This window comes from Mesocricetus auratus, unplaced genomic scaffold, assembly GCF_017639785.1.
Source record: "Mesocricetus auratus isolate SY011 unplaced genomic scaffold, BCM_Maur_2.0 Super-Scaffold_100014, whole genome shotgun sequence".
NCBI lineage: Eukaryota > Metazoa > Chordata > Mammalia > Rodentia > Cricetidae > Mesocricetus > Mesocricetus auratus.
The window spans coordinates 19541255-19568166 of record NW_024429197.1 but is presented as its reverse complement, the minus strand read 5'-3'; the positions used below and the strand labels follow the sequence as shown (position 1 = coordinate 19568166).

The 26912-nt window shown below is 39.3% G+C and overlaps 1 protein-coding gene across 27 annotated transcripts in view; it reads right to left on the bottom strand.

Moving 5' to 3' along the window:
- The window catches only part of Macf1 (microtubule actin crosslinking factor 1), a 332217-nt gene that overhangs the window by 120467 nt on the left and 184838 nt on the right, over positions 1-26912 (bottom strand). For 22 of the 27 annotated variants that reach the window (XM_040756696.1, XM_040756695.1, XM_040756698.1 and 19 more), the window contains 14 exons: positions 24030-24156; positions 22849-23032; positions 22362-22531; positions 21927-22105; positions 20975-21113; positions 20229-20422; positions 18715-18877; positions 16995-17078; positions 15674-15781; positions 15433-15531; positions 12821-12973; positions 12446-12534; positions 9927-10062; positions 654-6008 (listed from right to left, as the gene is read on the bottom strand). In XM_040756696.1, coding sequence (XP_040612630.1) covers positions 654-6008; positions 9927-10062; positions 12446-12534; positions 12821-12973; positions 15433-15531; positions 15674-15781; positions 16995-17078; positions 18715-18877; positions 20229-20422; positions 20975-21113; positions 21927-22105; positions 22362-22531; positions 22849-23032; positions 24030-24156 — 7180 coding nt within the window. The remainder of the gene's footprint in view (positions 1-653; positions 6009-9926; positions 10063-12445; positions 12535-12820; positions 12974-15432; positions 15532-15673; positions 15782-16994; positions 17079-18714; positions 18878-20228; positions 20423-20974; positions 21114-21926; positions 22106-22361; positions 22532-22848; positions 23033-24029; positions 24157-26912) is intronic. The other 5 variants (XM_040756706.1, XM_040756708.1, XM_040756707.1 and 2 more) reach the window with 1 other exon arrangement.

The window sequence follows — 26912 nt, the reverse complement described above, 5'->3', positions numbered from 1 at the left end:
AAACATTCCTAAAAGCCATTCTGATTTCAGATAACATCATTCCAATATTTCAAATTAGCTTCAATATTAGTTTCTAATTTTAGGACTCTTGGGCAGGCAGCAGTCTTGGCAGTATATTGATTGCTAGAATCACAAAAAAAAAAACACTTGCAAATTTTAGGCAATTCCTAATTTTCTAACAAGTATATTATAGATGATAAATGAGTTGGTAACTTAAGAGAATTAGCAATGCCACAATACATATGTATGTATTTATATGTATGTGGGTATTTATACATGCATAGAATTATACACAAGTGACTTTGTATCCAATGAAGAATTATAGCATCAAGCTAGGACTGAGAATACAGCTCAGTAGTAGAGTACTTGCCTAAGAAGCACCACAAAAAGGAAGAAAACAATTATCATAGCATTAAAGCTACTTGTATCTTTAAAAACAAACTACAAGTCAGAAATGATGGTGTGTGTCTGTAATCCCAGAACGGGAGGCAAGAGGACTATCATAAATTTGAGGCTTCCCTGGAATACATAATGAGTACCAGGCCAGCTAGGGTCACATAGCTAAACCCTTCCTCAAAACAAAATCAAAACCAAACCAAACAAAAATACCCCTAAATCCTAAGCAAACAGAACCCAACACATTGGGTACTTGCCTGAGTTGCTCTGCAGGGTGCTGGGTTTACACCTTCTCTCCCCTTTACACCAGATACAGCCATGGAGGAAGCTTGTTCCTCACCAAGGTTCTCCTTGTACTTTTCCTGAGGTATCTTCTCATCTAGCTTTATTGTAGAATATGACAGGGTCACTGACATTTCTTCACTGACTTCTGAAACAGTGGGACTAATGACAGCATCATGTTGGTCTATACTTTCCTTCTGCAATATGCCTTTAGGCAATTTCTCTGGAAAAAGGGATACCAAGACCCCAGGTCCTTTCCGACGCACTCTGTTTTCAGAGGACCCTTCTTCTGGGTCTCTAATGATGGGATTTACTACTTCTAGAAATACTGTTTCCTGGGTTGTTGTTATTTTAGATTTTTGATGTCCACAAAGCTCATGATCTCCATTGCTATCCTCACAAAGACTTTTACTACCTGAGTAACCAACTTCTTCTGTATCCACAGTAGAAATTGTTGCTTTCCTTTTATGAGCTCTCATTGAGTCCAAAGGCATTTCTTGGTATAACTTTTCTTTATTGTCTCTGCATGGGGAAATCTTGTCTTTGGTCTCCTCCAACTGTGATGTGGCACACAGGTCTTGGCCATCAGTAGTCTCATGTCTGCTGGTTCTTTGGGCAGCCATGTCCCTTTTGGAAATATGGAATCTGTCTGACACTTGGGCTTCTCTATCTGATCCCTGGTAGTTTAGTCTTTCTGGTCTTGGGATCTCAGAAGAGAATGGTTCCCGCTGGGCAGCACTAGCAATTTCTTGATGTAATTTTTCTCCTGGTTTTAAAATCGAGCAGAGGGTCACAGTTTTCATTTCTCCTTCGCTGAAGCATGTTAAACAATCTGGATTTCTTAGGGAAGCATCTTTGCATGCCATTTGGGAAGGGAAGCCTTCGGTTTTACAAACAGAAGAGTTCATTTCTCTATTAGTTTCTTTTCCCTTGTCATTTCCAATCATTCTCATAGATAGGCTCTTTATACATTCATCACCAATAGTTACATCCTGTTCCAACTTTTCTTTGGAAACAACTTCTGCTTTGCCCTTTTGGATACTTTCTTTGACAACCATATCCCTCTTCTCTCTCTTACTAACCTGCACATTCACTGGTTGCTCACTCAACAATTTGCCTGTTGCTTCATAATGAGATTCATGCCCTTTTGAAATCATTTCCCCTTGACATTCTCTTGCTTCTTCAGTATCCAAGCCTGAGGCAGACTGTTTTACATGAGAAATCATCTTTATTTGTGTCATTACTTTTTCCTGCTCTACATCTGCACACTTTCTCATGTGTTTTCTAACTACCTCTTGGAGTTTCAAATCAGAAGCTTCTGAGCCAGGATGCGCCACCAACACCTGGTGTGAAGGTTCACCCCCAAGACCACCAGGACTTATGATGTCAGCAGATACTTTATTGTCCAAAGATGCTTTCTCCTCAGCATGAGACTTGCCTTCCATCTTCTTTAATGAAATCTTCCTGCCCTTTTCTGCCTTTCCCCTCTTAGAAATCCTTACTTTAGCCTTTTCTTGGGCACACTGACTTCCAACTTTTAACACTTGCTCATGCTCCTCTTTATCATAACTCTCCCTGATGGTCTTACTACCCTCAACTAGTGACGCCTTTCTTGAAAATTCACCCTTCAATTCACATACTTCAGTCCCATCTTGCTTTTCTAAGGTATCTGCTTGGATCCTAGTTGCCAGTTCAGGGCTGATAAGTCTTTTCTCTACAGCATCCTTTAAAGTCACTCTTTGATCATTATATATATCAATAATTCCTCCACTTAACATCTGATGAAAAGCAATACTTGTGGCCATCGTTTCATCCAACAGTTTCTGTTCCAAAGCTGATAACAACGTCAATCTTTTTCCTGTGGCTGTATCTATGATTCCACCAGTGTTTGCCTGAGCTTCCAAAACCTTCAGTGTAGATGCAAAGTCTACTTTTCCATGCTGAATTGCTTCAGACAGTGTTAGCACTTCGTCGCTCACTTCATCTTTAATATCAGAGAATGGGATTACTTCAAGATATCTCCATCCAGACTCAATGTCAATCCTACATTTCTTTAGTAATTCTGAGTAGGGAATAGTTCTGCAGTTCTCAGGATCTACAACCCCATGTATCATTCCTGAAGGTAATTCTGTTTTATTAACTAAGGATCCTCCTTTGTTAGCTTCTGCCAAGGACAATTTCTGGCCATAAATGAGATCTCCCAAGTTCCCACTACAGTCCTGAATCTCTTGGATTTCTCTTTTCAATTCTGGAGAAACAAGACCTAATTTTATGGCTTCTGAGAAGGAAAGAGGTTCCTTTGTTTGAGGATGAAAAAACTGATGGCAGTTTAAGTTCTCAACTTTTTTGAGATGCCTGGCTACATCTTCACCAATTAAGCCATGTTTAAAGGCATTACCAACAGAAAGTCTCAACCCTGACATGTGATGAATGATACCACCATCAAGTATTTGCTTAGCCAACAGAGAAACAGCTTCTTCTCTGCCCAGAAGACCTCTATCAACGGACTGCAAAACTGTTAATGGTGCTTTACTATCAGGGTCCATAAGTCCTGTTGATTCCATTTGTAGCCTGATTAATCTCTCCTTAACTGCTTTTTCAGCATCTCTGCCTTTGGTAGCCTTTTCCAGACTTATAAGTTCTGTCTGGTCAGCAATGTCTACCAGACCAAGATTTGAGGCCAAAGTTACTGAAAGCTTTTTGCCTCTTTTCAGGTCAACAATTCCACCAGTTACCACCTGCCCCTCTAAAATCCTGGTGGCTATCTCCTTGTCAATAAGTCCACTTGCCACGGCTTCCTTTACAGAGCAGAGTGAGTTGGTTCTGGGGTCTAGGATACCGCTTATAGCTTTATCTGACATAAGAACATTATGCAATAATTTCTCATCCATCAGACCTTCATCAATGACTTCTTCAGTTGTCAAAGACTCACAGGTCTGGGAGTCAAAGAAGCCCCGAAACATGTTCAATTTTCCCATAAGTTTCACTGCAGTGAGGCTAGACACATGGCCTTGAGCTATTGCTTCATTTAGCAAAAGTTTCTGACCTGTTTTTTCATCAACTATACCACCGTCCAGTAGCTGTGCAGATAATGTACTTAAGGCAGCTTCTTCAAGCAATTCAAAAGGATGACTACACAACAAGGGAGGCTCACCACCATTATCTTCTGTATCAGTCTTTTCTAATACCACCATATGACCATCTGCAACACTCTGTTCTTTTTGGCTCTGTTTGTGGCTATCCCTAACCAAAAGTGTTTCATTTAACTCTTTCTCCAAAGAATTAATATTCATATCATTTTCTGACTTAAATTGTGATTTCAAACTTAGAGAAGTCTCTACCAGAAATTGTGACTTTTTGTTTTGGGACTTTATGAGTGGTATTCCAGTTTCATTTGGAATATACTCAGTTCTGACAGTCTTTACTTGTTCTTTCTGGCATGGGAAGGAAGTCTTTGTAGGAGCTTGCCATTCTGATTTCTCAGCAGAAAGAAGATCTTTGTCAAGCACCAAGGGCATACCTTCAGAATCCTCAGGACATTCCTCAAGGAGGGGTCCTCCACTGATATTTTCCTTGCTAAACATTTCTGTTTGTTCTTCCTTTCTAGTATCTAACAATGGACTTTGTAGCTCTAAGTTGATTTCATTTATGACCTTCAAAGTGCCAACATTTGTAGTAATTGCTTTTTGTTCTCCAACAAACAGATCCTGTTCAAGATTCTCTGCAGAAGAGCATTCTATTCCTAGAACAGTCCTTTTGTCTTTTGCTTCAGAACAGTTTTGCTGATTGGGATAATCTTTATTCTGAGAAGGAAACTGGGATACAAAGGGCTTCCTAGTACATTTAGCACTGGAAACTTGTGAGATGTTCCCATTATCCAATTCTTGCAATTCCTCAGAAGTGTCTAGTCTTTGATGTTGAATTTCAGATACATCTGGAAGACCTGTTTGATACTCGTTTCTGGATGCTAGCATCTCTAACAGCTCCTGATCCAACAGAAGGAGCCTCTGCCCAGTCTGTACGTTAATATAGCTGTGGGTCATCAGCTGAAACAAAAGCTTCTCTCCATGGCTCACTATTTTCTCTCTTTGGCATGACAGAGGTGGCATACTAGGAGTAACACCTAATTTGCCTTGTTCTACAGAGTCTGCTAGTTGTATGTGAGGCATCACATCAGGGATACAAACTGATCTTAAGTTATTAGCAAGATCTTTATCTAAGATACCACTCTCAGTTGCTTTCTTCCAGGACCAAATCTCTGTAATTGTTGGTAGAAAAAGAGCTTCAATTTGCTGCCGTTTACTGAGAATTTTATGTGCTAATTCAGTAGACACAATACCTTGTTCTAGAGCATCTGTAATTGGGAGGATCTCACCAGATTCAGGCCACAGTAACCCCATGAATGACCAGAGGGATTCCAGAATTACAAGGGCAGTCTTAGGAGCTACTAGATTATTGCTCACTGCTTCATCCATAGTCATCCTATTCCCTGTGACAGTGTCAATGATGCCTCCTGTCTGAAGTTGTCTTGTGAGAATAGCACAGGCCATATCTTGGTCAATCAAATTATGCCTCACAGCATCTTCTACTGTAAGTCTGTGTCCTGTCCTTGGATCTATTATGCCACCAGCAAAAAGTTGAGCTTCCAGCAGCCGGATAGTGACCTGCCTATCTATCAGCCCTTCCTGAATGGCATGGAAAATGCTAACCTTCCGACCTGATTTCAAGCTCACCATTCCCCCTGCCAACTGCTTGACAGGCAGCAATTTCAGCCCTGACTCTTGATGGATGATACATCTCTGCATCAGTTCCAGCAAGCCAACTTTCTCAGCTGTGTTAGGGTCTATCAGATTCTTGGATGATTTCAAGTGAGACTGTAATACTGAATAAATCCGTGATGAAATGAAGCCTTGATGAAAAGCTTCTTCCAGATTAATACAGTTCTCACTTGGGGAAAGACTGAAACTTCCAGTTGCCAGGTGAGTTTCTAAGACTTTCAGTCCAAGTCTCTCACTGATTATTTTCCTTTCAATTGCTTCCATCACAGAAAGGGGGCCTTGGGTCTCTGTGAGCCTGCTTATTAAGGACAGAGAATCCTGTAGCTCCAGGAGCTGTTGGTACATTGGAAGGTTAATGAGGTTTCTGGAGAGACCCTGTTCCAAAGAGAGTTTTTCACTGTTCTCAGGGGCAATGAGGCCAGACATGATAACCTGGGATTCCAGGAGCACAAGGCCTGTGTCTTGATCAATGAGGCCCTTTTGCATAGCTCTGAAGATGGGAAATATCTCCATTGTGCCTAGGTCAATCACCCCAGCAACTGCTCTGCAACCCTAAAAGAAAGAATTAAAATGAAATTGAATCAGAGTCAATGGTAAAGCATAACTGTTGGAAGGAACTATTTAAAGAACCACAGCAGATAAAATTCTGATCACAAGAAAAACCTAAGTCAAAACTATCCAAACTATTACACTATTAAATGCAAGCCAGGCCATTCATGCTAAGAAATGATTTTTCTAAACTGCAGAATGTTTTAAAAGGCCAGAAGTTCACAGATTGCTTGAAAGATAAGAGCTAGCATTAAGAATATCTGAGTAATAAGCTTTACAAAGAGGCAAGTAGATAGTTAATACATGTCATTTATTTACTTATTTAGTGTGTAGGGTGTGTGCCTGTATATGCATGTAGGCATTCAAGAGCCAGAGCACACAAATGTAAGTCAGAGGACAACTAGTGGGAATTGGTTCTGTCCTTCCATCATGTGGGCCCTGGATATCACTCATGTGATCGGCCTGGTAGTCACCATTTTTCACTTGCTGAGTCACACTGCTGGCTTTGGATGAATATTTTAAAGATTTTTTAAAAAAAGATAAGCATATGTTGTATGGGTATGAGTCTATGAATGCATGTGTCCTAGTAGACCAAAGGTAACAGATCCCCTAGAGCTGAAGCAATAGGTGATGATGAACTGCCTGATGTAGGCACTAGGAACTGAATTCAAGTCTTCTGGAAGATCAGTAAGTGCTCTTAACTGTTGACCTGTACTCTAGCATATGGACAGTTATTTACAAGAACAAACAACTATGAAGATTCTTACAGACACATACCGGTTCCCAATATAATTTTTCAGTGTCGCAACCCATGTAGAAGGCTCTGGAAACAGCATATTTTTTTTGTGCTGATAACAAGATTAGTACAAACAAAAGATGAGAGATTTAAGCTACAAAGTAGTTGTGCATCCTAATAAATGGGCTTGTGTATATTAATTACTCAAGGTGTAATTGAGTTAACTCTCTTGGAGGCCAATTCTACCTTTTCCAAAGGCAATGACTTTGAGTTAAGTTAGGGAACAGATTAGGGACTTTAGACAGTGGAATCACTAGTATCACATCTTCAAATCCAGGCTAAAAAAGAGGTAACGTAACAACTATAATGACAACTACCACTAGATTTAGTGATGAATGCTATTTAATCCTCACAATGATCCCATAAAAAGATTGATCTCAGTTTGCAGGTAAGAACACCAGACGTGTTAGATAACTTGTCCTAGTTAACAAAACAAGTGAGTTCCAGAAGCCAACCTGGCCTCCAATCTTTTGTTATTATACTGTCTCTTTGGATGGTTTTGAGAAGTAGCAAACAGAAAAGGCACACCTTAAACAGGAGTTAGTCTCTAAGTTCAGTGAATAAGGTATATTTTATACATTGTTAAAACTAACCTTGCAAATTCTAGAAACAGCTGCTGGTTCTCTATTTAAAGACTTTTATTTCAGATTTTTAAGTCATCTAGGAGCTTGACTGCCTAAACTGCTTTGTTACTTGTATTGTGCTCCATGTTCACAGTTCTTTTTCTTTTTGTTTGTTTTTTTGAGACAGGGTTTTGCTATGTAGCTTTGACTGTCCAGGTATTGATTATGTAGACCAAGCTGCCTCAAACTCACAGATAGCAGCCTCCTGCCTCTGCCTCCAGAGTATTGGATTAAAGGCAAGTGCCACCATGCCCTTAATTGACATTGTCTTTTTTTTTTTTTTCTTTAATGACTTTATCTGTCTCCTCTGTGGACTGTATTACTTTTGGTTTTTATTTAACTCATGATAACTTATCCTATACAGAATCTTGACTTAATTGTCAATCACTTCTCTGCTTACTAATAGTGCACTTCATTTCTATTCTCAGTGAGAAGTAAATTACATAAAATTATAGCTTGCCCCTTCATTGTATAGGGACAGTATCCGCAATGCAATGAACACTGCACGAATGCATAAATAACATTGTAAGAGAATCCTTAACACCACCAGGCTGCATCCTCCACAAGACTACACGAGGATTTCAAGCATGGTGACAGCACATAAACATGTAGAACAAACAGCAAAGAGGGATTTTGTTTATCTCTCCACTTCATTGTACTGATGGCATATTATTGGCATAATTCCCCATGTTATATAAACCATTATTTGCTATTCTTCATCCATCATATTTTCTGTAGGGTTGGCTTCAACTTGTATAAGTAAAACACACATATTATTCAAATCTACTATGTGTCTATTTTATAGAGATTGGAAAAAAAAGCTCACTGGCATATGACTCTTGCAATACCTAAAAAAACATTCCCTTTTAAAAAACATTTAAAGCTTCCTGAGAAGGAGATATTATGACAAAAAGGAAGATTGTTGAAAATTTCCAACTTTTTCTCTAAGATTCATTATCTCAAAATTGATAACATTAAAGAAAAGCCTGGAATCAAGTCAAACAGAAAAACCTTCATAATTCCTCCAAACACCCTCATAACTAGAGGACAGGCAGGCAGCATTGAGTTGGGAAATAATCCAGAGAAATACAGTCTACCAAACATGGACAGTCTGACCCAGATGAGCAGTAAAAGACAGGGAGAGAAACAGAAAGAAAACATAACGGGCTTCTACTTACCCAAATTGCAGGGCCTGCCTCAGCAGGTAAGAGATAGAGCCTTATGGAGCAGCTCAGCCGTGTCACATACACAGTGTAAGCTTGGTGTTAGCGTCCAGCATGCGACTGTTTGTTTTTTGCAAAAAAGAACCCCAAACAGGTCTTCCTCTTTTCCCTTTGTGCATTTGTGCTTAAACTCCAAAGGGTTAGTGAAACTTGTAAGCAAGGATGTCAGTTAATCAGAACAATACTTTACATGAAACACACACAGTACAGGGACACATCATGCTCAATGTAGTGGTGCTCAGCAGCTTGTCTTTTTCCGCTCTCTTCCCCCACCCCCTTTTTAACCGTTCAAAATGAGAACTGGATGTTCTCAGCAAGCAATTGTTAAAACTTTTCACATACTCCCTTATATGGTGAAGCAACAAGCCATTAGAAGCGGGCTACATTATACAGAAAATTCTACACCAGTACATTTTTGGGGGGAAATATATAGTCAAAGCAGGGCTGGTTCTATCCTGTAGATTTTATGAATTTACAAATTTATATACATGGGCCAGAATCAAGATATATTTTGTTTGAATAATCATTTTGGGGATCATGTAGATCAAATGTGATTTACTACATATTAGCCTTCCCCACATGAACTAGCCATTGCTTCACAACATAGGAAATAAGCAGGCAAACACACATGTATATCCCAGAGACACATGAATATAATTTGGTTAAATGTACACACACACATAAGTATCCAGGAAGAATGTAGGACAACCAACAGCAACTATAATGACTTTCATGTAATACAAAAATGAACATGAGGTGAGAATTGGTAACTGTTCTTAATGACAGGATGACAATGGGTGAGGGGAACCAGCGTCTCAGTCAGTGAAGCAAATCTACCAGGTTGTTTTAAAGTAACATTTCTCCCTGGTCACTCTGTAGAGGGAAAATGTTTATAAGCATTTTCTTGCCAGTATTTACAACTTGGGGCTATCAACTCTTGGGTGACAATGTCACAAAGGTGTAATCTTACTGATCTCTCAACAGATACAATACAGAATTTAAGTTCTTAACTGTCTGATGTGCAATGATAAAGTGTGGGTGGAGGTGGGAGTGAACCAGACCCAGAGGGTCTGTTATAAGTGCCCTGTAGTCTTTTTGACTGACCAACACATCATGGAACCCCAGTAAAGAAACACGTGACAGATGGCTGCTGAGGTGAGGTTAAATATTAAGTCACATTGGTCATGGAAAACTAGTCAACATGACTCTCAATCAACAAAGCCACTTTCATACCATTTAAGTGGCACCCATAATATATGGATCCCAAAACTAAAAATACCTTTTGTTCTGTCTGCTGAGCCAACTCGCTTTGGAGCTGCTGGAGTTGGTTTGCAGAGCCATCACAAAGGTCATGGTAAGCCTTGTTCAAGGTGCTCAACTGCTCAGAGATCTGTTCCTTCTCTTTTTCTGAGAGCCTAGAAGATGAAGCATTACATCTTTCTCAGGAGAGAAATTCTCCAAACTATAATCAAAAACATTGTTACCATGAATGAATTATCTGGATATAGCCAGTCTCCTATACTCAACTTTGGCATCCCACTCATATCCTTCTATGATTCTTGGTGATGTCAACACTCTGCAAACTTCAATCAAAATGATCTCTTCAATGCCTTAGCCTTATCAATAAACAACAAATTTGAATGCTGAAATAATATAAAATCATTCTCCATTTAAATTCTTAGACTTCAAAATGTCTGATATAGTCCTATTTTATATGTTACTTTTTCTGTAGTTATTCTCATTTTAAACAAATTAACAAATTATAAATCTCACCTTTTATCTCCCTAGTCATCTTTAACTTTTCTAATCTTTTAAAAAATTATCTATTTATTTTACATGCATTGGAACCTGAGCCGCAGACAGTTGAGAACTGCCATGTGGGTGCTGGGAGTTGAACCTGGGTCCTCTAGAAGAGCAGCCACTGCTCTTAACCTCTGAGTCATCTCTCCAGGCTCCACTTTTCTTACTTCTAAAGCCTCTGTATACGGATGTATCTGTTGAGCACATTCCTCATCATACCTCCCTTTCCCTCCCATGTCTCTCCTCCCCAATTTTAGCCATTTTTTTCTGTTTGCTTTGAGTTATTTTTAAAAGACAAGGTCTCTATGTAGCCCAGGCTGGGTGAGCTTGAGCTGGTGACCACCATTCAATAGCTCACTTAACTCAAAATTTTATTATTCAATCATATTTGCTTTAGAACCTTTTCTAGGAAACAAGATATTACATATGTAACTAAAACCATCATGTGTTTGTCACCAAGTCCATTCATTTCCTGTCTTCTTAGAAGTTCACAACTTGAATCTAGTGAACCCTAAAAGTTGCCTCCCCATACTAATTCTGAGAATGAACTATGTTGATTTATGCCAGAATTACCTACAAACTCAATGAGATTCCCCAAGCCTACTCTGGTTCTTCAAATTGCTCTTAATCTATCATATTCTCTCTTTATCTTCAGTTTATCTTTGGCACCTAAACCCTGAAGTGCATTTTCTTAATTAGATTCTTAATATTATCCTTATCTGTCCATTCATTAATTCAGTAATAACCAGACCTCTAAGAGCCACATGCTACAAAATATATCCAGTGAGGAAAGGGCATCCCATAGTCATGTAGAGATCCTACTGGCTTGTAATTTTAACTGGCCCTTAGTATTTCCCTCAGAAAATCCAGGTGGGATGCCCCAATTAATCCCTTGTTGTTTAGCCTGAGCATCACTCTAATCTTCAATAAACCCCTCTCCCCATTTAAAAAAGAAAATACACATAGACCATTAGATACTACTTCTCTTACTTTTGAACTTCATGCTTGACAGATTACCTTTGTGCCCACCTCCGCTGAGCCTATATCCTCAGATCGCAGAAGGAAAGCTATCTGAACTCCTAATTAAGGTTGTACTTCCTAGCTACTCATCAATTTCAACCTCTCTCTCCCTCTTCTTTCTATTAACTCCTCCTTTCCATGACCATGAGTTAAGAAAGGAGTAGAATTTCAGTATCACAATCCCCTCACAATTGCTCATCATGTTGACTCTGAACTCACCCATTGACTTTTCATCAGTGCCACCAAAAAGTTCCAAGTGCCAAATGTATTAGATATTTATCAACCTGTCTTGTCTTTTGAACCCTCCCTCTTCTTTGGAACTTTCTTGAGTTCTGAGGTATTACTTACCAACATTTTCCTATTTCTTCTCTGAAGTTTCATTTATAAGCTGAGAAGACTTGGAAGTCTTTTGGATCAATTTAGTCTTATGATTTCTACTACATTAATAATAAATCTTTGTCCTTTTAAACATCTGTTATTAATTTTAAACTTTCTATGTAGCTGCCCATTGGCAATCTTTGATGAGTCTAAATAAGGTATCACTTAATATCTTTTTTAAAAATTTTATACATTTATTGAGTGCATGTACACATGGGAGTCAGAAGTTAATTTAGGAAGTCAACTCTCTACTTCTACCTTGTGGGTCCTAGGTATTGAATTCAGGTTGTCAGGCTTGGTAGCAAGCAACTTTATGCACTGAACCATCTTGCTGGCCCCTTAACACCGCTTGCATCTATAATCTATTGCATTTCTTGCATTCATTATCAGGACAGCCTCTTAACTTGCCTCTTGTCCTCTGTCTCTCCTGATCCCGTGTCAAGTATGCTTAAAACTAATCCCCATATCTGCAAAGGTTAAAAACAAACAAAAAAATTCCTCAGTACAAATTACAAGGCTCTTGAAAATTGGCTTTTGTTGTGAGGAATTCTCCAGTCTAACTTCACAAACCTAAGATTCAGCCAGTTGAATCATACTCACTTATGGCCATGCTTGGCCAAGAAGATCTGTGACGTTTTAATGGCCTCAGAAACTTGTTCTTTCTTGGTTGTCAGCTCTTCCGCCAGAACCTAGTAGTAGAAATAAAAAGCAACTTTTCAAACTCAAGACTAAAATGAGTCACGCATGATTTCAAATAAACTTTCAAAACCAAAGGAGAAAATACAACCTAGTTCAAACATTACAAACAGGCTACAGATGTTTAAAACAGTTAAGTGAACAAATAAGGCAGCTGAAGTTGCTGTAAGCCTTGGCAGTTAGACTTTTCTAAAGTAATAATTGTCTCTGGAGTGGTCAGGGGAATTGTTCTCCTAATGAATGATTCCACCTGGACAGAGAGATGAGCTTTCCACTAACCTGCTGCTCCAAAATGGCCTTTTCGATGTCTGTGGATGCACCAGTGTGGGCTGAGGTAGCTGTTCCTTGTGTGCTTCTTGCCAGAGTAGACACCCAGCCCAAGAGTTCTTTAACCTTCTCCACATGTTCCTGTTTTTCCTCTTCTACCACTTTCTACAGCAGGAAATAGAAAGTCTGTACTGTAGTCAGCCTCATTAGGCTGAATGACTTCATGTTTCCAAAGCCAGACAAGAAATATATTACATACAGAATCTTGCTTATTAAGTTTTAGAACCATAAGTGAACAGAGAGATATAGTGAGCAAAAGATCATATCACTAATTAATTTCCATGGCATATGTAGGAGTACTTGAATATTTGAGTATTTGAAAACTTAGCTTGCAAAGACTTTTATAAGACAAATGATTACATGATTATTACATAGCACCAAAACTTGAATGCATATTATATATACTAGAATTTATTTCTCCAGAAGTTTACAAACATACTGCGGTGGTCTGAATAAAAATGGCCCCCATAAGCCCATAGGGAATGGCACTTGTTGGAGTAGGTGTGGTCTTTTGGAGGGGGGTCTCTGAGGGTGGGCTTTGAGGTTTTCAGAAGCTCAATTCAGGCTTAATGGCTCAATTCTCTCCCTGCTGCCTGTTGGCTGGATGAAGAACTCATATTTCTTTCTCCAGCACCAAGTAGGCCTGCATGCCACGATGCTTCCCACCATGATGATAATAGACTAAAACTCTGAACTGCAAACCAGCCCCCAAATAAATGTTTTCCTTTATAAGAATTCCCATGATCATGGTGTTTTTTCATAGCAATAAAACCCAAAGACATATACACACTTCTAAAATTGTTTCTATGCCATGTTTTACCTTTGTTATATACATAGCTTTTACTGAAATCATTCTATTTTAATATATTATAAATTGCTTTCTATGTCAATTCACTTAATCTATTACGTTATTTTTAATAGTGTCACAGCATTCCACTGTACAAACTACAGAGATTTCTAATAGTTTTCTCTAACAAATTATACTTTACTGAAGATTTCTGCTGATATGCTGGAGTAGTCTGAATGAGAATGGCATCCAGAGATTCATGTTTGATTACTTGGTCCCCAGTTGATAGGATGGGGAAGGGTTAGGAGTTACAGTCTTGTTAGAAGAGGTCATTGGGGACAGGCTTTGAGGTTCAAAAGACACTTGTCATTTCTATAGTGTATGCTCTGCTTCTTCCTTTTGGGGATCCATATGAACTCTCAGCCACTGCTCCAGTACCGTGCCTGCCTACCTGCTGCCATGACCATCATAGAATCCATGATGCTCATGGACTCTAACCCTCTGAAACTGTAAGCCCCAAATAAACTCTTCTATAAGTTGCCTTGGTCATGGTATCATATCACAGCAATGGAAAAGCAACTAAGACACATCCCTTTCTCTAACGAAGATACTTAAAGGTAGAAGTGATGGATGTATCTGTATATTCGTATTTGGAAAATTTTAGCCACTAAAATTTATTTGAAACTCCAAAAGTTACTCACAAATGAAGCATTGAACAATAAAGAAACAGTAGTTGCTCAATGTCCATGTCATTAGCTAAGGTTTTAGTTGTCATACTGTATGATGGTTTGAATGAGAAATATTCCCGATAGGCATTTGAGCACTTGGTCTCCAGTAAGTGGTGCTGTTACAGGGAGGGAATAGAATCTTTGGGAAGGGGAGCCTTACTGGAGGGAGTGTGTCACTGGGGATGAACACTGGGGACACTGGGGATTTATAGCCTCTCCCTACTTTGCATTTTGTTTTCTATGTGAAGATGAAAATGTTATGAGACAACTTCCTGCTTCTGTCACCACCATGGACTTTATTCTTATGGAACTGTAAACCAAAATAAACTTTCTTCCTCACGTTGCTTTTGGTCATTGTATTTTTATCACAGACACAGAAAAGCAACTAATACTATATACACCAGTGCACTTTTCAATCTATTCCATACCATGGTTTTCAACTCTTTTGTATTTTTTTTCCCTTGGTGACACCTTCATTTAAGTAGCTATAGGTGAATGTTGAGGTGTTGTTTAATATTTTAAGCCTAAGATGGCTATGATAAGCTGAAGGGAAAAAAGTTATAGTGCTTTCAAGAACCAATAATCCACATTAAATAAAGCGTCTTTAGACAAAAATATACATAAAACAAATCTATATATGTAACCTGAGGCTTGTAGAAAGCAACTATTTCCCCTAGGAGAACTGGCTTAGTATTAATCAACAACCAAACTTTTTAGAACATGAACAATGACTATATGCACTTTGCCTTTTAAAAGATGAGACATAGGGATCAGCTTGAGGACTTGGTATGTATTAGGTACAAACTTTACTAATGAGCTATTCCCTCTGTTTGAGGCACAGATTTTTGTTGTTAGTTTATCAAGACAGGGTTTCTCTGTGTAGTCCTGGCTGTCTCAGAACTCACTCGGTAGACCAGGCTGGCCTCAAACTCAGAGATCCGCCTGCCCCTGACTCCTCTGCTGGGATTAAAGGCATGGCCACCATGTCTGGTGAGTCATAGCATTTTTTATCATGATTTCAAGAAGAATTAGGACCCAACTATCCTCACCTCTTCCTCCTCCAACCGCCGGAGAGCATCACTGATATATTTTACATGCTGAGTCGTTAATGTCACCAAAGCTGTGTATCGAGTCCTCAAGTCCATGAACTAAGGTTTAAAAGAACAATTTAGGTAAGTTATCTGCCAGAAAAGTAAAGTTCAACAATTGAAAATAAGGACAACAGAAAGGTGACACAAATGAGATCTTTCCTTAAGGGAAGATGGTGGCATCCCCTTCCTCGATGCTCACCTCCTGTGTGATGGCATCAGAAGAGGACAGCATGCGTCGGCGCTTGCCAGGGGATTTCTGTTGTGATTCCACAAAGGCCTTGTATGTCATTAGCTGCAACTCATAGTCCTAAGAGAAGGAGAAATTTGACTACCTTTGCTTAGGACTTCATAGCTAACACATCATAGAACAAAACCATAGTACTTTGTTGCTGGACTATGCTTGGTGTTTGTTCAGACTATAGGTTGGCAAATGTTGGGCCATTCTGCCTGCCAGAAATACTAATTCTGTCCCTATAAATGAGCGTGGCTATTTACAGTATGGAAATGAAGGAAAATTGCTGTTGCACTGAAATTTTAAGTTCTTATCACTTTATTTATTTATTGGTCAAGGTCTCATATAGCCTAGGGTGGTCTCAAACTCTGTGTAGCAAAAAATTTGGCTTTGAACTTCTGATCCTCCTGCCTACACCTCTCAAATGCGGTTATTATAGGTGTTCACTGCCATGTTCAGTCTTATGTTATACTAGAAATTAAAGCCAGAGGCTCACACTAGGCAAGCTATCTGACAACTGAGCTATATCCATTGCCTAGTTCTTATTAAATACCATAATATATTATGGTTTTAAATTTCTTCATTCTTTTTTTCTTCCATTAGACATACAATAATAAGTGGGTGATGGCACATGTTTCTAATCCCAGCATTTGGGAGACAGAAGCATGAAAAAAAAAAAAAGAGTATGCAGCCTAGATTCAGCCTGTGGTTCATACCTTGCTAAATTCTGAATTTCTAACCTATGATTTGATGTCCAATTCTTTGAACTCACTCTTGGGGAAATTGAAGTTCAAATAGAGGAAATGGAGTTCTTCAATTAGTCAATACAGATTAGAAACTGTTTCAAAATCCTTTAAAAATGTTCTCTCTAATACATACCTATGCCTCCCCTTCAACCTGTAGTGTTTTGTCCACCCCCTTCCAAGCCTTCTTCATTTAAATAGTGCCTCATTTATCTTCATTACTTCTGCTCTCATCTGCTCCTGCTACCTTTTCTAAAAAGGAAATATAATCACCTTGTTCCTCTGACCAAAACCTTTCAAGGATAGCGATCCCAGTTTCTCAAACATGTGTAGATGCCATCTAGGGACGCTTGTGAAATGTGGAATGTGAGGACATTTCAAGCAGGGTCTCAGGTGATTCTGACACTACTGTCTGGGAGACAACCATAAGGAGGGGCAGCCTCCAGAAGAGCTCTGCATAATCTGTCCAGAAAAGGACCTACTGTGATTACGAAATTTTCCTAAACTGGAGATCATTTATTTCTTCTGGGATATGGTATAGTTACCTTCACAATAGTGGAATATTGCTGGGAAAATTTTTGACATTGGTCCAGTTTTGTCTGATTTCTCTCGATTTCTGCAAACAGATCCTAGGAGCCAAAATATCAGAACATTACTATTGAGATTATCATCTCTAAGCAGTGAGCACTTACTATATCCTAAGGCAGTGAGTGACTCTCAAACCTTAGAACCATCACACTCAGAAAGATCTTGAGTTGGGTACAGCAACCTGGTTTTCTGACATCATTCAGGTGATGCTGATGCTGCTGGTCTGGGAGACACATTCTGAGAACACAGGCTTTTAATATTTACATGTACAACTTCAGGTAATCCTTGCAATAATTCATCAGGCAGGCTAAAGGAATAATAAACTATCTATTTTAAGGATAAGGTGTGAGAACCAAAGTTACATTTTCAATTTTAATTACTATGCCTTAAAGATCCAGGAAATAAAAATGCCTCTGACCTGCAAGCCCCTTGCCCAAGAACAGAAATGCTGAAGGCTACTGTTTATGGATGATAACAAGCCACATGTTTTTCACTCCCCTAACAAGTTTGTTTGATGCATCTGCACTGGATGTGCTCGATCACATGTGAGTGGGATGTTCACAGGCAGAAAGTATGTATGGATGTACACTTGCCCCTAATTGGACCTGATGGGAAATGCAATGAATTATGGGTTTTCCTTCATAAGCTGCTGCAAACTGTAATTCTGAACCATTTCCCAGGAACCTGGGTATGGATCTGGGCAGTATTTAATTAAGGCTTGCTTCAAATTTGGCTTTCAACTGGGGTAGTGGTCTTATTATCAATCAGTGGGATTAACAAAGGAAGTAGAATACTGAAAGTTAACTAATTTCTTCAACATTTTATAGCTAGAACATATGTAAATCATGACTGTAATCAAGGCAATTAAACCCAGATCTCATATACTTGGAAACATAGTGTGAAACAAAACAAAACAACACTACCACCACCAACAACAACAAAAATGCTCTAAATGAATTTTCTTCCAAACCCTACTGTCCAGCCGCAACACAGTAAAATGTAATGTATCAAGAAACAAGCTGGGTGTTGGTAGTACATGCCTTTAATCTTAGCACTCGGGAGGCAGAGACAGGCAGATCTCTGTGAGCTTGAGGTCAGCCTGATCTACAAAATTGAGTTCCAGGACAGGCTGCAAAGCTACACACAGAAAACCTATCTCAAAACATAAAACAAAACAAAACAAAAAAAAAACCCAAAACCAAACAAACAAATAAAAACTCACCCCCCCAAAAGAAACAAAATGGAGATATCTAATAATTTCAATATATGGCCATAGAAACTCAGGATTGAAGAACTTGATGGGTCTCTCTCTGGGCTAAATTTTAGCAGTATCTTTTTTGTTGTTGTTTGATTTGGTTTTTACAAGACAGAGTTTCTCTGTATAATACCTCTGGCTATCCTGGAACTTACTTTGTAGATCAGGCTAGCCTAGAACTCACAGAAATCCACCTAGCTCTGCCTCCCCAGAGCTGGGATTAAAGGTGTGTGATACTACTGCTTGCCAATGGGATCTTTTTAAAAAACAAACAAGCAAAAACAGTATCTTGAGACTCTTTGAACTCTTCTAAGAGGGAGCTTAGATGTCTTGCCATTTGGAGGAAGGTTTCATTGCTCCAGTATTGTCATCTTTTGTGATAAGCTAACTTATTTTCCTCCTTGTCATGCAGGAACACTCACCATCTGCTGGCTGAGCTGCTCTGACAGCACCCTGCTATCCTCTGCCTGGCCTGGCTTCATCATCTCCTGTTGGACAGTGGTTTCCTCAATCCACTTGATCAGAGTTCCATGGCAGGCCCGGTAATCTCTCAGAACTTCCTGGATACTTTCTACTTCGGATTGGCTAGAGGGACAAAGGGAAGCACTGTCACATATCCTGATGTTAATATAAAGAGAACACAGTAAGTGAGTAAGTTCTCTTTTTTGAGGAAGCAATTTTACTTATGGGAATAAATGTTGCAAGGTTTAATGATATATACGCATGTACCTAGCACCGTAACAATGAATAGAAACTAGCTATGTCCTATGAGTTTTGAAAAACCCTATGGAGTCAAGCATCTCATAGAAATTCCTGTCAAACCTTTTAATTTTACAAAGTAACTGCCAGAGTACCAGAGTTATGATTTATAAACCACTGTAATTCCTTCCTTTTCTTTATTTCTTTTTCTTTTCTTTTTTTTTTTTTTTTGAGACAGGGCTTCTCTGTGTAACAGGTTTGCCTCTGTCTCCTAAGTGCTGGAATTAAAGGTATGCATTACCATGCCCAGTTAAATCACTGTAGTTTCTTGTAGCATAAAGTAAGGAATGACAGAAGTTAGACATCGTTTGGTCTCATTAGGGCAGTACTTTAAGCAGAGACAACAGACTTATATAAGTTAATTAAATTCCTGTTCCTGCACATTTTCCTATCCTTCTTAGACTCAGGAAGGTCAATTTTCTGTCTTTATTAGTCATACCCTCCATCAAAAATAAGACCTCAAATGACAGAAGTAAAGCAAACCCACTAAATCAGCACTGTGATAGATAGAAGCAATGTATTCTAATAAAGCCTCACTCTGAAAATGGATAAAATTTAGATTCAAACCTAATAAAATAAGAACCAAAACCTATGTTCTCTCCTCAGGAAAAGGTCATCATATAACCACTCAAGTCTATATTATAAATAATTAGAGATGTGGCTAAGTGGTACAATGCTTACTTAGCATGTGGAAGAACCTAGGTCTTACTCCCATGCATTGGGTGGGGCACTGTCATAAATGGCTTAACTAGATAAGGAATGGCATTGCTGACAGAAGTATCACTGCTACCCAACTAGAAGCTTGGGGATATGAGGGTGATCTGACACTACTGAATTGATCTGGTTGACTAAGTGGATACCCCCTTTCCTCCTTACTGATTCAGGTGTGTTCCTCCTGAAGCTGTGCTTCCCTTGAAAAAACTTTAAAAACCAAGCTTTGAGCTAGGGATGTAGTCCAGTGGTGGAACACTTTGTGTTAGGCATTAAGTCTGCTTTACAATTGATGATTACAATATTCTGGGGCTTATCTTGTTCAGAACTCACGCTGTCTTAAAATTCTGCACCTCTGTATCAATTCCAACTTTTAAACGTGAATGCTGGAATAGTTGATAAACTGTTTTTGTTTAAGCCTCAATCCCTGAATCCTTAGAAGAGCAAAGGTAGGGCACCCCCTCACCGGGTTTCCAGCTGGGCAATGACCCGGTGCCAACGCTCCTGTAGCTGAGAACCCTTCTCCTGATAACGCTCCAAATCCAAGTTTTGCTCTGGCACTGGGCGACGAAGCTGTTCTGCCACTTCCTTGGCCTTAGTGATTTCCTTATCCAGGACTGAAAACACTGAATTCTTGTCCTTCACATCGTTAAGCCAGTGCTACAGAAAGATAAGAAACAGGTCAAGTATTTTTCTTGTTAAAAAAAACTCAGGCTGAGAAGACAAGCAAAAGGACAATGTCAGCAGGAGAGGAGTCTACAGCGTCATCAGTGACCCAGAAACCAGGCCCAGAAAGGCCCCAGCTGAGCATGGTCTCTGTTTTTTTGATGTATACTGGAAAGTTAGGGGCAAGAATACCATGTGGGAAAATGTCCAGATAATTGTTCATGTATGAAACCTGACTTTACTACATATATGCTTTGAAACTAAGCAAACTCTTACAGTGGGCTTAGGTCTTAGTTTCCTCATCTGCCAAGAGACAAAAATCCCTCTCCTATTCACTTCTCACAGCAACTTATGAGAATCACCATGAAGTTACATTGATATAATCATTGGTTATATTTGATTAAGCCATAATTTGACATAATTTTTCTCTTCCCTTTTAGTTTTCCTCTTCCCCTGTAACTACATATTATTAAAAGTTTTTTGTCCTGCATTAGTGTCAAGTCACCCCCTTTCCCCCGAATCCTCTGTTAACCCGAAGCAACCAACCTGCAGTGTGGCCCGATGGGATTCCAGAGCGGAGAGATCCGCTGGCACTGCTTCTTCTTGACTCAGCTTGATCTCATAACCTTTGACCAACAGTTCAGCATCCTGTATGCTACGTACTATCACATCAATTGTCTTTAATCTGTGGGGATAAAATCAACTCCTTAGTTAGCACTGTAATTTTGTCCCTCTGAGACAGGGTTTCTCTGTATAGCCCTGGTGGTTCTGGAGCTTACTCAGTAGACCAGGCTGGCCTTAAACTCAGAGATCCACCTGCTTCTGTCTACAAAGTGCTGGACCACAGCACGTACCACCATGCCCAGCTCAGCGCTTGAGTTTTAAAATATGGATTACCTAAACTCACGAAATACAACCAATTTTATCACATTAAATAACAGGATTTTGTAAAAATATGAAAGTCTGATACATATATTGTTAGTTTAAGCTAGCTCAAAGTGAAATTTTAAGTGGCACTGGGACACACCACCTTTGGTGGCAAGAAGGCATGGGCCAAAGGACCTAAGATATGTCATTCCTCAAAGTTATAGACAAAGATGGATGAAGAGGGAAAAATCTTCAAATACTAATGTGTGGTTTAGTTGTAATTCCTTGTCTCTTAACATTTTCCCTGCTATATTTAACTATTATTTTCAAAGGTATATAGTCAAATAGAAATGAGCTAAGAAATGACCTGATAATGCAAATTTTTTCATCACATAACATTGACATCTATTATTACAGTCCAAATAAACATACTCCATGTTGCTTAGGAACTGAAGCCAAAATTTCTCTTCCTACTCTTCAAAATCTGCAAACTTTTTGGACTGTTTGTAGAACGATCTAAAAAAAAATAATTGCCCTCTGAAGCTAAGACTTCAGCTTACTCAGATGGACAGTAGTCAGAGCAGAGACATGGTACTCACAGACATAGATAGACCATAGATATGGCACTCACTTATTCAGATACACAGTAGACAGACCATAAATGTGGTCCATCTTTTCCACCATTAGGTTCAGCTCTGAGCGCAGTGTGGTAGCACTTGAGCCTGATGGAGACTGCTGAAGAAAGATGTTGCATTTCATAGATATGGCATCCAAGTCAGATCTTAGATGCTGCAAATCCTCTTGAGTATGCTATCAGGAACAAAACGCAGAATAATGTTAGAAAGCAGTCCTTATTTTCAATAGAAAAGTATTGGAACTGAATCAATTCAATACTATATTTGAAGCTTAAATCCTACTTTTCCACAGTAAATGGCACCTCTGTAGGCTGTCAGGTTGGGTGAATTCCTGAGTAGGGCTATCGTAGCCTAGTGCCTCACTTCTTAGAATTAACACGTTTGCTTCCTAATTCATTCTAAATGGATTTCCTTTTCCTCATGTAGCTTACCTCCTGCTCTGCAATCTTTAATGCAATGTCCTGCCTGGCATCTCTGTCACTCTTAGAGCTGGCTGGAGACTGAATTTGTTTGAGCAGTCTCTGTTCACACTCCTCCAGGCGTAGTTGGATATTCTTCAGCTCTGAGATGTATACCTTGGCTACAGTTTCTTCTTTGTCCTCTGTGAACACACAAGCACAGATCACTAAGTTCCACCTGAGGACAACAACAGAGCCTGCCTAAGACAAAGGGCACCGCTGGCTCCAGCAGATCAGAAGTCCCACTGATGAAAGCAAGGTCTTACTCTGGAGACCTCCTGCCTGACCCAAGTCCTTGCATTACATATTTACATTCACCAAGAAATGTGACAGGCTGATTATCATTAATAACCACAGTAGGATTTTGAGAATTCATCTCTGTAAGATTTTCTATATTTGAGTCTGTCCGCACCCTTCAGGGCTCTCCTTCCATCTCTCCCTCCCTGCTTCTTGTACACACCGTTCTCCATTGACTTCATCAGGTGCTGGAAGTGGGCTTTACAGGCTTCCACCTCCTCTTCCATTCGCAAGCGATCAGCTACTGAGAAGAGGGCAGAGTCATGACTGTCCTGCAGAAAGTCTTCATAGTGGGCCTGGAGGTTCTTCATAACCAGGTGGCACTCTCCTGGTGCTAAAGAACGAAGCTAAAGAGACAGGAAATTTTAATAGAATAGAAAAATACTATTTCTCCTTTCCTTCCTTTTTTAAAAATTATTTTTTAAATGAGTATTGCTTGCATGTATGTCTGTGTGAGGGTATCAGATCCCCTAGAACAGGAGTTACAGACAGCTGTGAGCTGCCATGTGGGTGCTGTGAGTTGACTGTGGGTCCTCTGGAAGAGCAGCCAGTGCTCTTAACAGCTGAGTCATTTATCCAGCCCCTCTCCTTCCCTTTTATTGATTCTGTAACATACACAAAAGTGTACAAATCAGATGGACATGGTGGCACATGCCTTTATTCCAAGCACTACGAAGACAAAGGCAGAAAGAGCTCTGTGATTTCAAGGTCAGCCTGGTCTATATAGTAAGTTCCAGAATAGCTAGGGTTACAGAGTAAGACCCTGACTTAAAACAAAAACAAAACAACAACAACAACAAAAAAAATGGTGCAATTATTGTAAACATGTTGATTTTCACTAACCAAATCCATCCATATAATCAGCATTTAGACTAAACAACATTAGCAGCAACCCCACACTAGAATATCTCTCAAGCTCCATTGGACAATGCTCTTTGTCCTCCCCACATTCACAGTCTTACTATGTAATATATGCTGGCCCTGAGCTTATAATCCTCCTGTCTCAGCTCCAGGGCTGTGCCATTGGTTATATCCTGGATGTGAGTCAATTAAAAAGAACACAAGTGTTCACCCATTCCACACTCTACCTGCTCACACACAGAGGTGGTGCCTGTTCTACATGGTGAGAAGAATGCACTCTCTCTTATTTTCATCAGCCATTTTTTTTAAACCATTCAAACTTCCACTTCCAGTTGCTAAGGCTCTCAGGTTCCTAATCCTGAAATATAGCCTGGACTCCACTTTACATCATTAGTCTAGGAGAAAGGTTTCAGTAGTGAAAGAACTCCTTCTGACAAAGCTTACCCACTGGGTATCAGCCAGAGGTAACAGCTTCACAATTACCTTTTCTAAGTTCCAGGTCTGTACGAGGTCAAGGTCCTTCCTCAAATAGTTCCAGGAGATAAGGCTTTTGGTGTTAACATGTAACTGATGCCAAAGGGTCATCACCTTCTGGTAAGACTGCTCTACCCTAGAAAAAAAACAGAAATAATGGAGCTACACGTTAGAGATGTGACTCCGGAGTAGAGCTTGTGTGCTAAGAGGAAAAGGTAGCAGGTTCTGACAACACAGGCATCTTTGGAATCCACTGAGATACTCATTTGGATTGCTTATGTTATTATGTCAGAACATAGTTCCCAGTAGCATAAATGTTACCAGCATGTAAAAAGATTATCAGAAGCCAGAGAGAAGAAATAATACAAGAGTACAGATAAAATATCTCCTTTAGAACTGTTGGAAAACTGTAGCAAAACTTCTTAAAAGTGCTTTACTTTACATAGTCAAAACATACTTAAATAATTAAAAAAAATAGTAACTTAAGTTCACTAGGGAAACAAGAAAACTACAGCATGTGGGTCTTGAGAAGCATATTGTTTTCTTAAACATTCCATGCCTACTTCAACTCCCAGATGACCTGCAGATAAACACATACATACTCAAACCACCAACTTATCTCGAATTTCTTCATGGTGAGAAAAAAAGAACAGGCTGGGCCGTGTGATATACACCATCAATTTCAAAAGATTAAAAACTCCAGAGGCAGAGATAGGTGGATCTCTGTGAGTTCAAGGCCAGTCTAGTCCAGAGAGCTACTTCTAGGACAGCAAGGATATACAAAGAAACTATCTCGAAAAACAAACAAAAAATAGAAAGGACAACTAGGCATCAGTATCTTTGTTACATAAAAAATAAAAATAAAACCCATTCGCTTATTTTCTTTTATCCCAGAAATCCCACAGGAGGTTCATTTAAGTGGTAATCTCAGAATAAAAACACAAAGAAAGAGAAAGGAGGCAGGGAGGTAGATAGGGAGGGAAGGAGGGAGGTATTAAGAGAATGAGTCTGGGAGCCCAGAATTGTAGTCTCTCATGTGTGGGAACTGAAGGAGGGAGGGTGTGGGATGGTAGCATGAAACTGGATTACTGGGTATAGAAAAAAAAAGAGGGAAAGAAGGGTCCCAGACGGCCAAGTACGCTATATGCAAGTATTGAAATGTCATTAGAAAGTGTCTTGCTTTGTATAATACATGCTAATTTTTAAAACAGCAATTAATCCAGGAAATTTCTGATGTGACTTAAAAGAATGTTTTGTTCATATTTACTGAATGGAAAGAGATTCATCCAAAAAGATGAAGATCAGAAAGAAGAGTCTAAAGGAGTTATAACAGAAGAGCAAAGATTGCATAAAAAGGCAGACGTTTTTAACTATTCTGCATCGTTATACTGGTAGCTTTATTAGGAAAAAAGATTCTACTTATGATAAAGATGGAAGAATATAACAGTTTTGTGTACTTGTTACCAACAGTAACATCTTACTACAAAAGGCATTTTTTTACTGCTTCATACATTTATAAAAGAGAAACAAAGATGTAATCTTTATCACTAAGTTTATGAGAGCATGTTCTATCAAATCAGGCAGTAAGTCAATAAAAGAAGATTTAGAACCTAGGAATCCGTGGTTACAACTCCAAGGAGACATAAAGTAAATCCCCAGATGAAGAGGAAATGAATGCTAGAATTAATCTAGAATCAGGCCTACAGACAGATCCAGATGGGGAAAGGGCAGAATGGCCTTAAAAATGGGCTTCCAAGAGAAAAAAAAAAAAAGAGCAAAAGTTATCTGTAGCATTTGGCAATACCGAAGAGCCTCTCTAGGGGGTAGGGGTGGGGGTGGGGGAATGACTGGACTTGTAGATATGTCTTAATATGCAGATAGAAAAATAAGCAAGCCCAAACTGGGAACTGTTACTCTAAGGAAACAATTACTAGCCCACCTGTCTGCTCACCTACTCCTTCATACTTGTAATTCAACAACCATTTACTGGGAACTTGGTAGGTACCAAGAATGGGTCTAGATGCTAAATACACAAAAGTAAATAAACAAAACAAAAAAAACCCCCACAACTCTAACAAAAAGAGGTAAGTATACCATCTAGGTGGTGTGGAGCATGCCGAAGAAACATGAAGGAAAAGAGGGGCAGGTAGTGAGTAAAACAGCAGTGGATATGGACGATAAAATGAACCAAATGAAGTAAGGTGAGAGGGGTGAGCTCTTTCTTTTTTTTGTAAAGAGACAGGGTGCCCACTATGTTGTCCAGATTGTCTCCGAATTCCTGGGTTCAAGCCATCCTCCTGTTTCATCCTCCTAAATAGCTGGGATTACAGGCACTGGCCACTGTACTTGCTAGTTTTTATAAGTTTTGTGGTTGTGGTGGCTACTCTTGTAGCAGTCAAGTTGACTACTACATCTGGAATTAACTAAAACCCAAATGACTGGGTACACATGTGAATGACTTTTTTCTTAATTAAATTATTTGAATTGGGAAGACCTGGATTTTTTTTTTTTTTTTTTTTTTTGTTTTCTTGCTTGTTTCTCAAGATAGGGTTTCTATGTGCTTTGGAGGTTGTCCTAGAACTCACAGAGATCTGCCTGCCTCTGTCTCCTTTGCTGGGATTAAAGGCGTGCGCCACCACTGCCTTTTGAGGTGGGAAGAGCCACATTTAACCTGTGCCACATTTTCAGCTGGCTGCCTGTATGAATAACATGGAACTAGGAAGCACGAGTTCTCTACCTACTTGCTCTTGCTTTTACTACCAAATCCATTCCTTCACTGGCATTACAGCCTACTTCTTTCCTCAGGATTCCAGCAAATGCTGAAGATCAACTGAGACATCCAGCCTCATAAACTGAATCAATTGGTTTCTTGGACCCTCCATTCATAGGCAG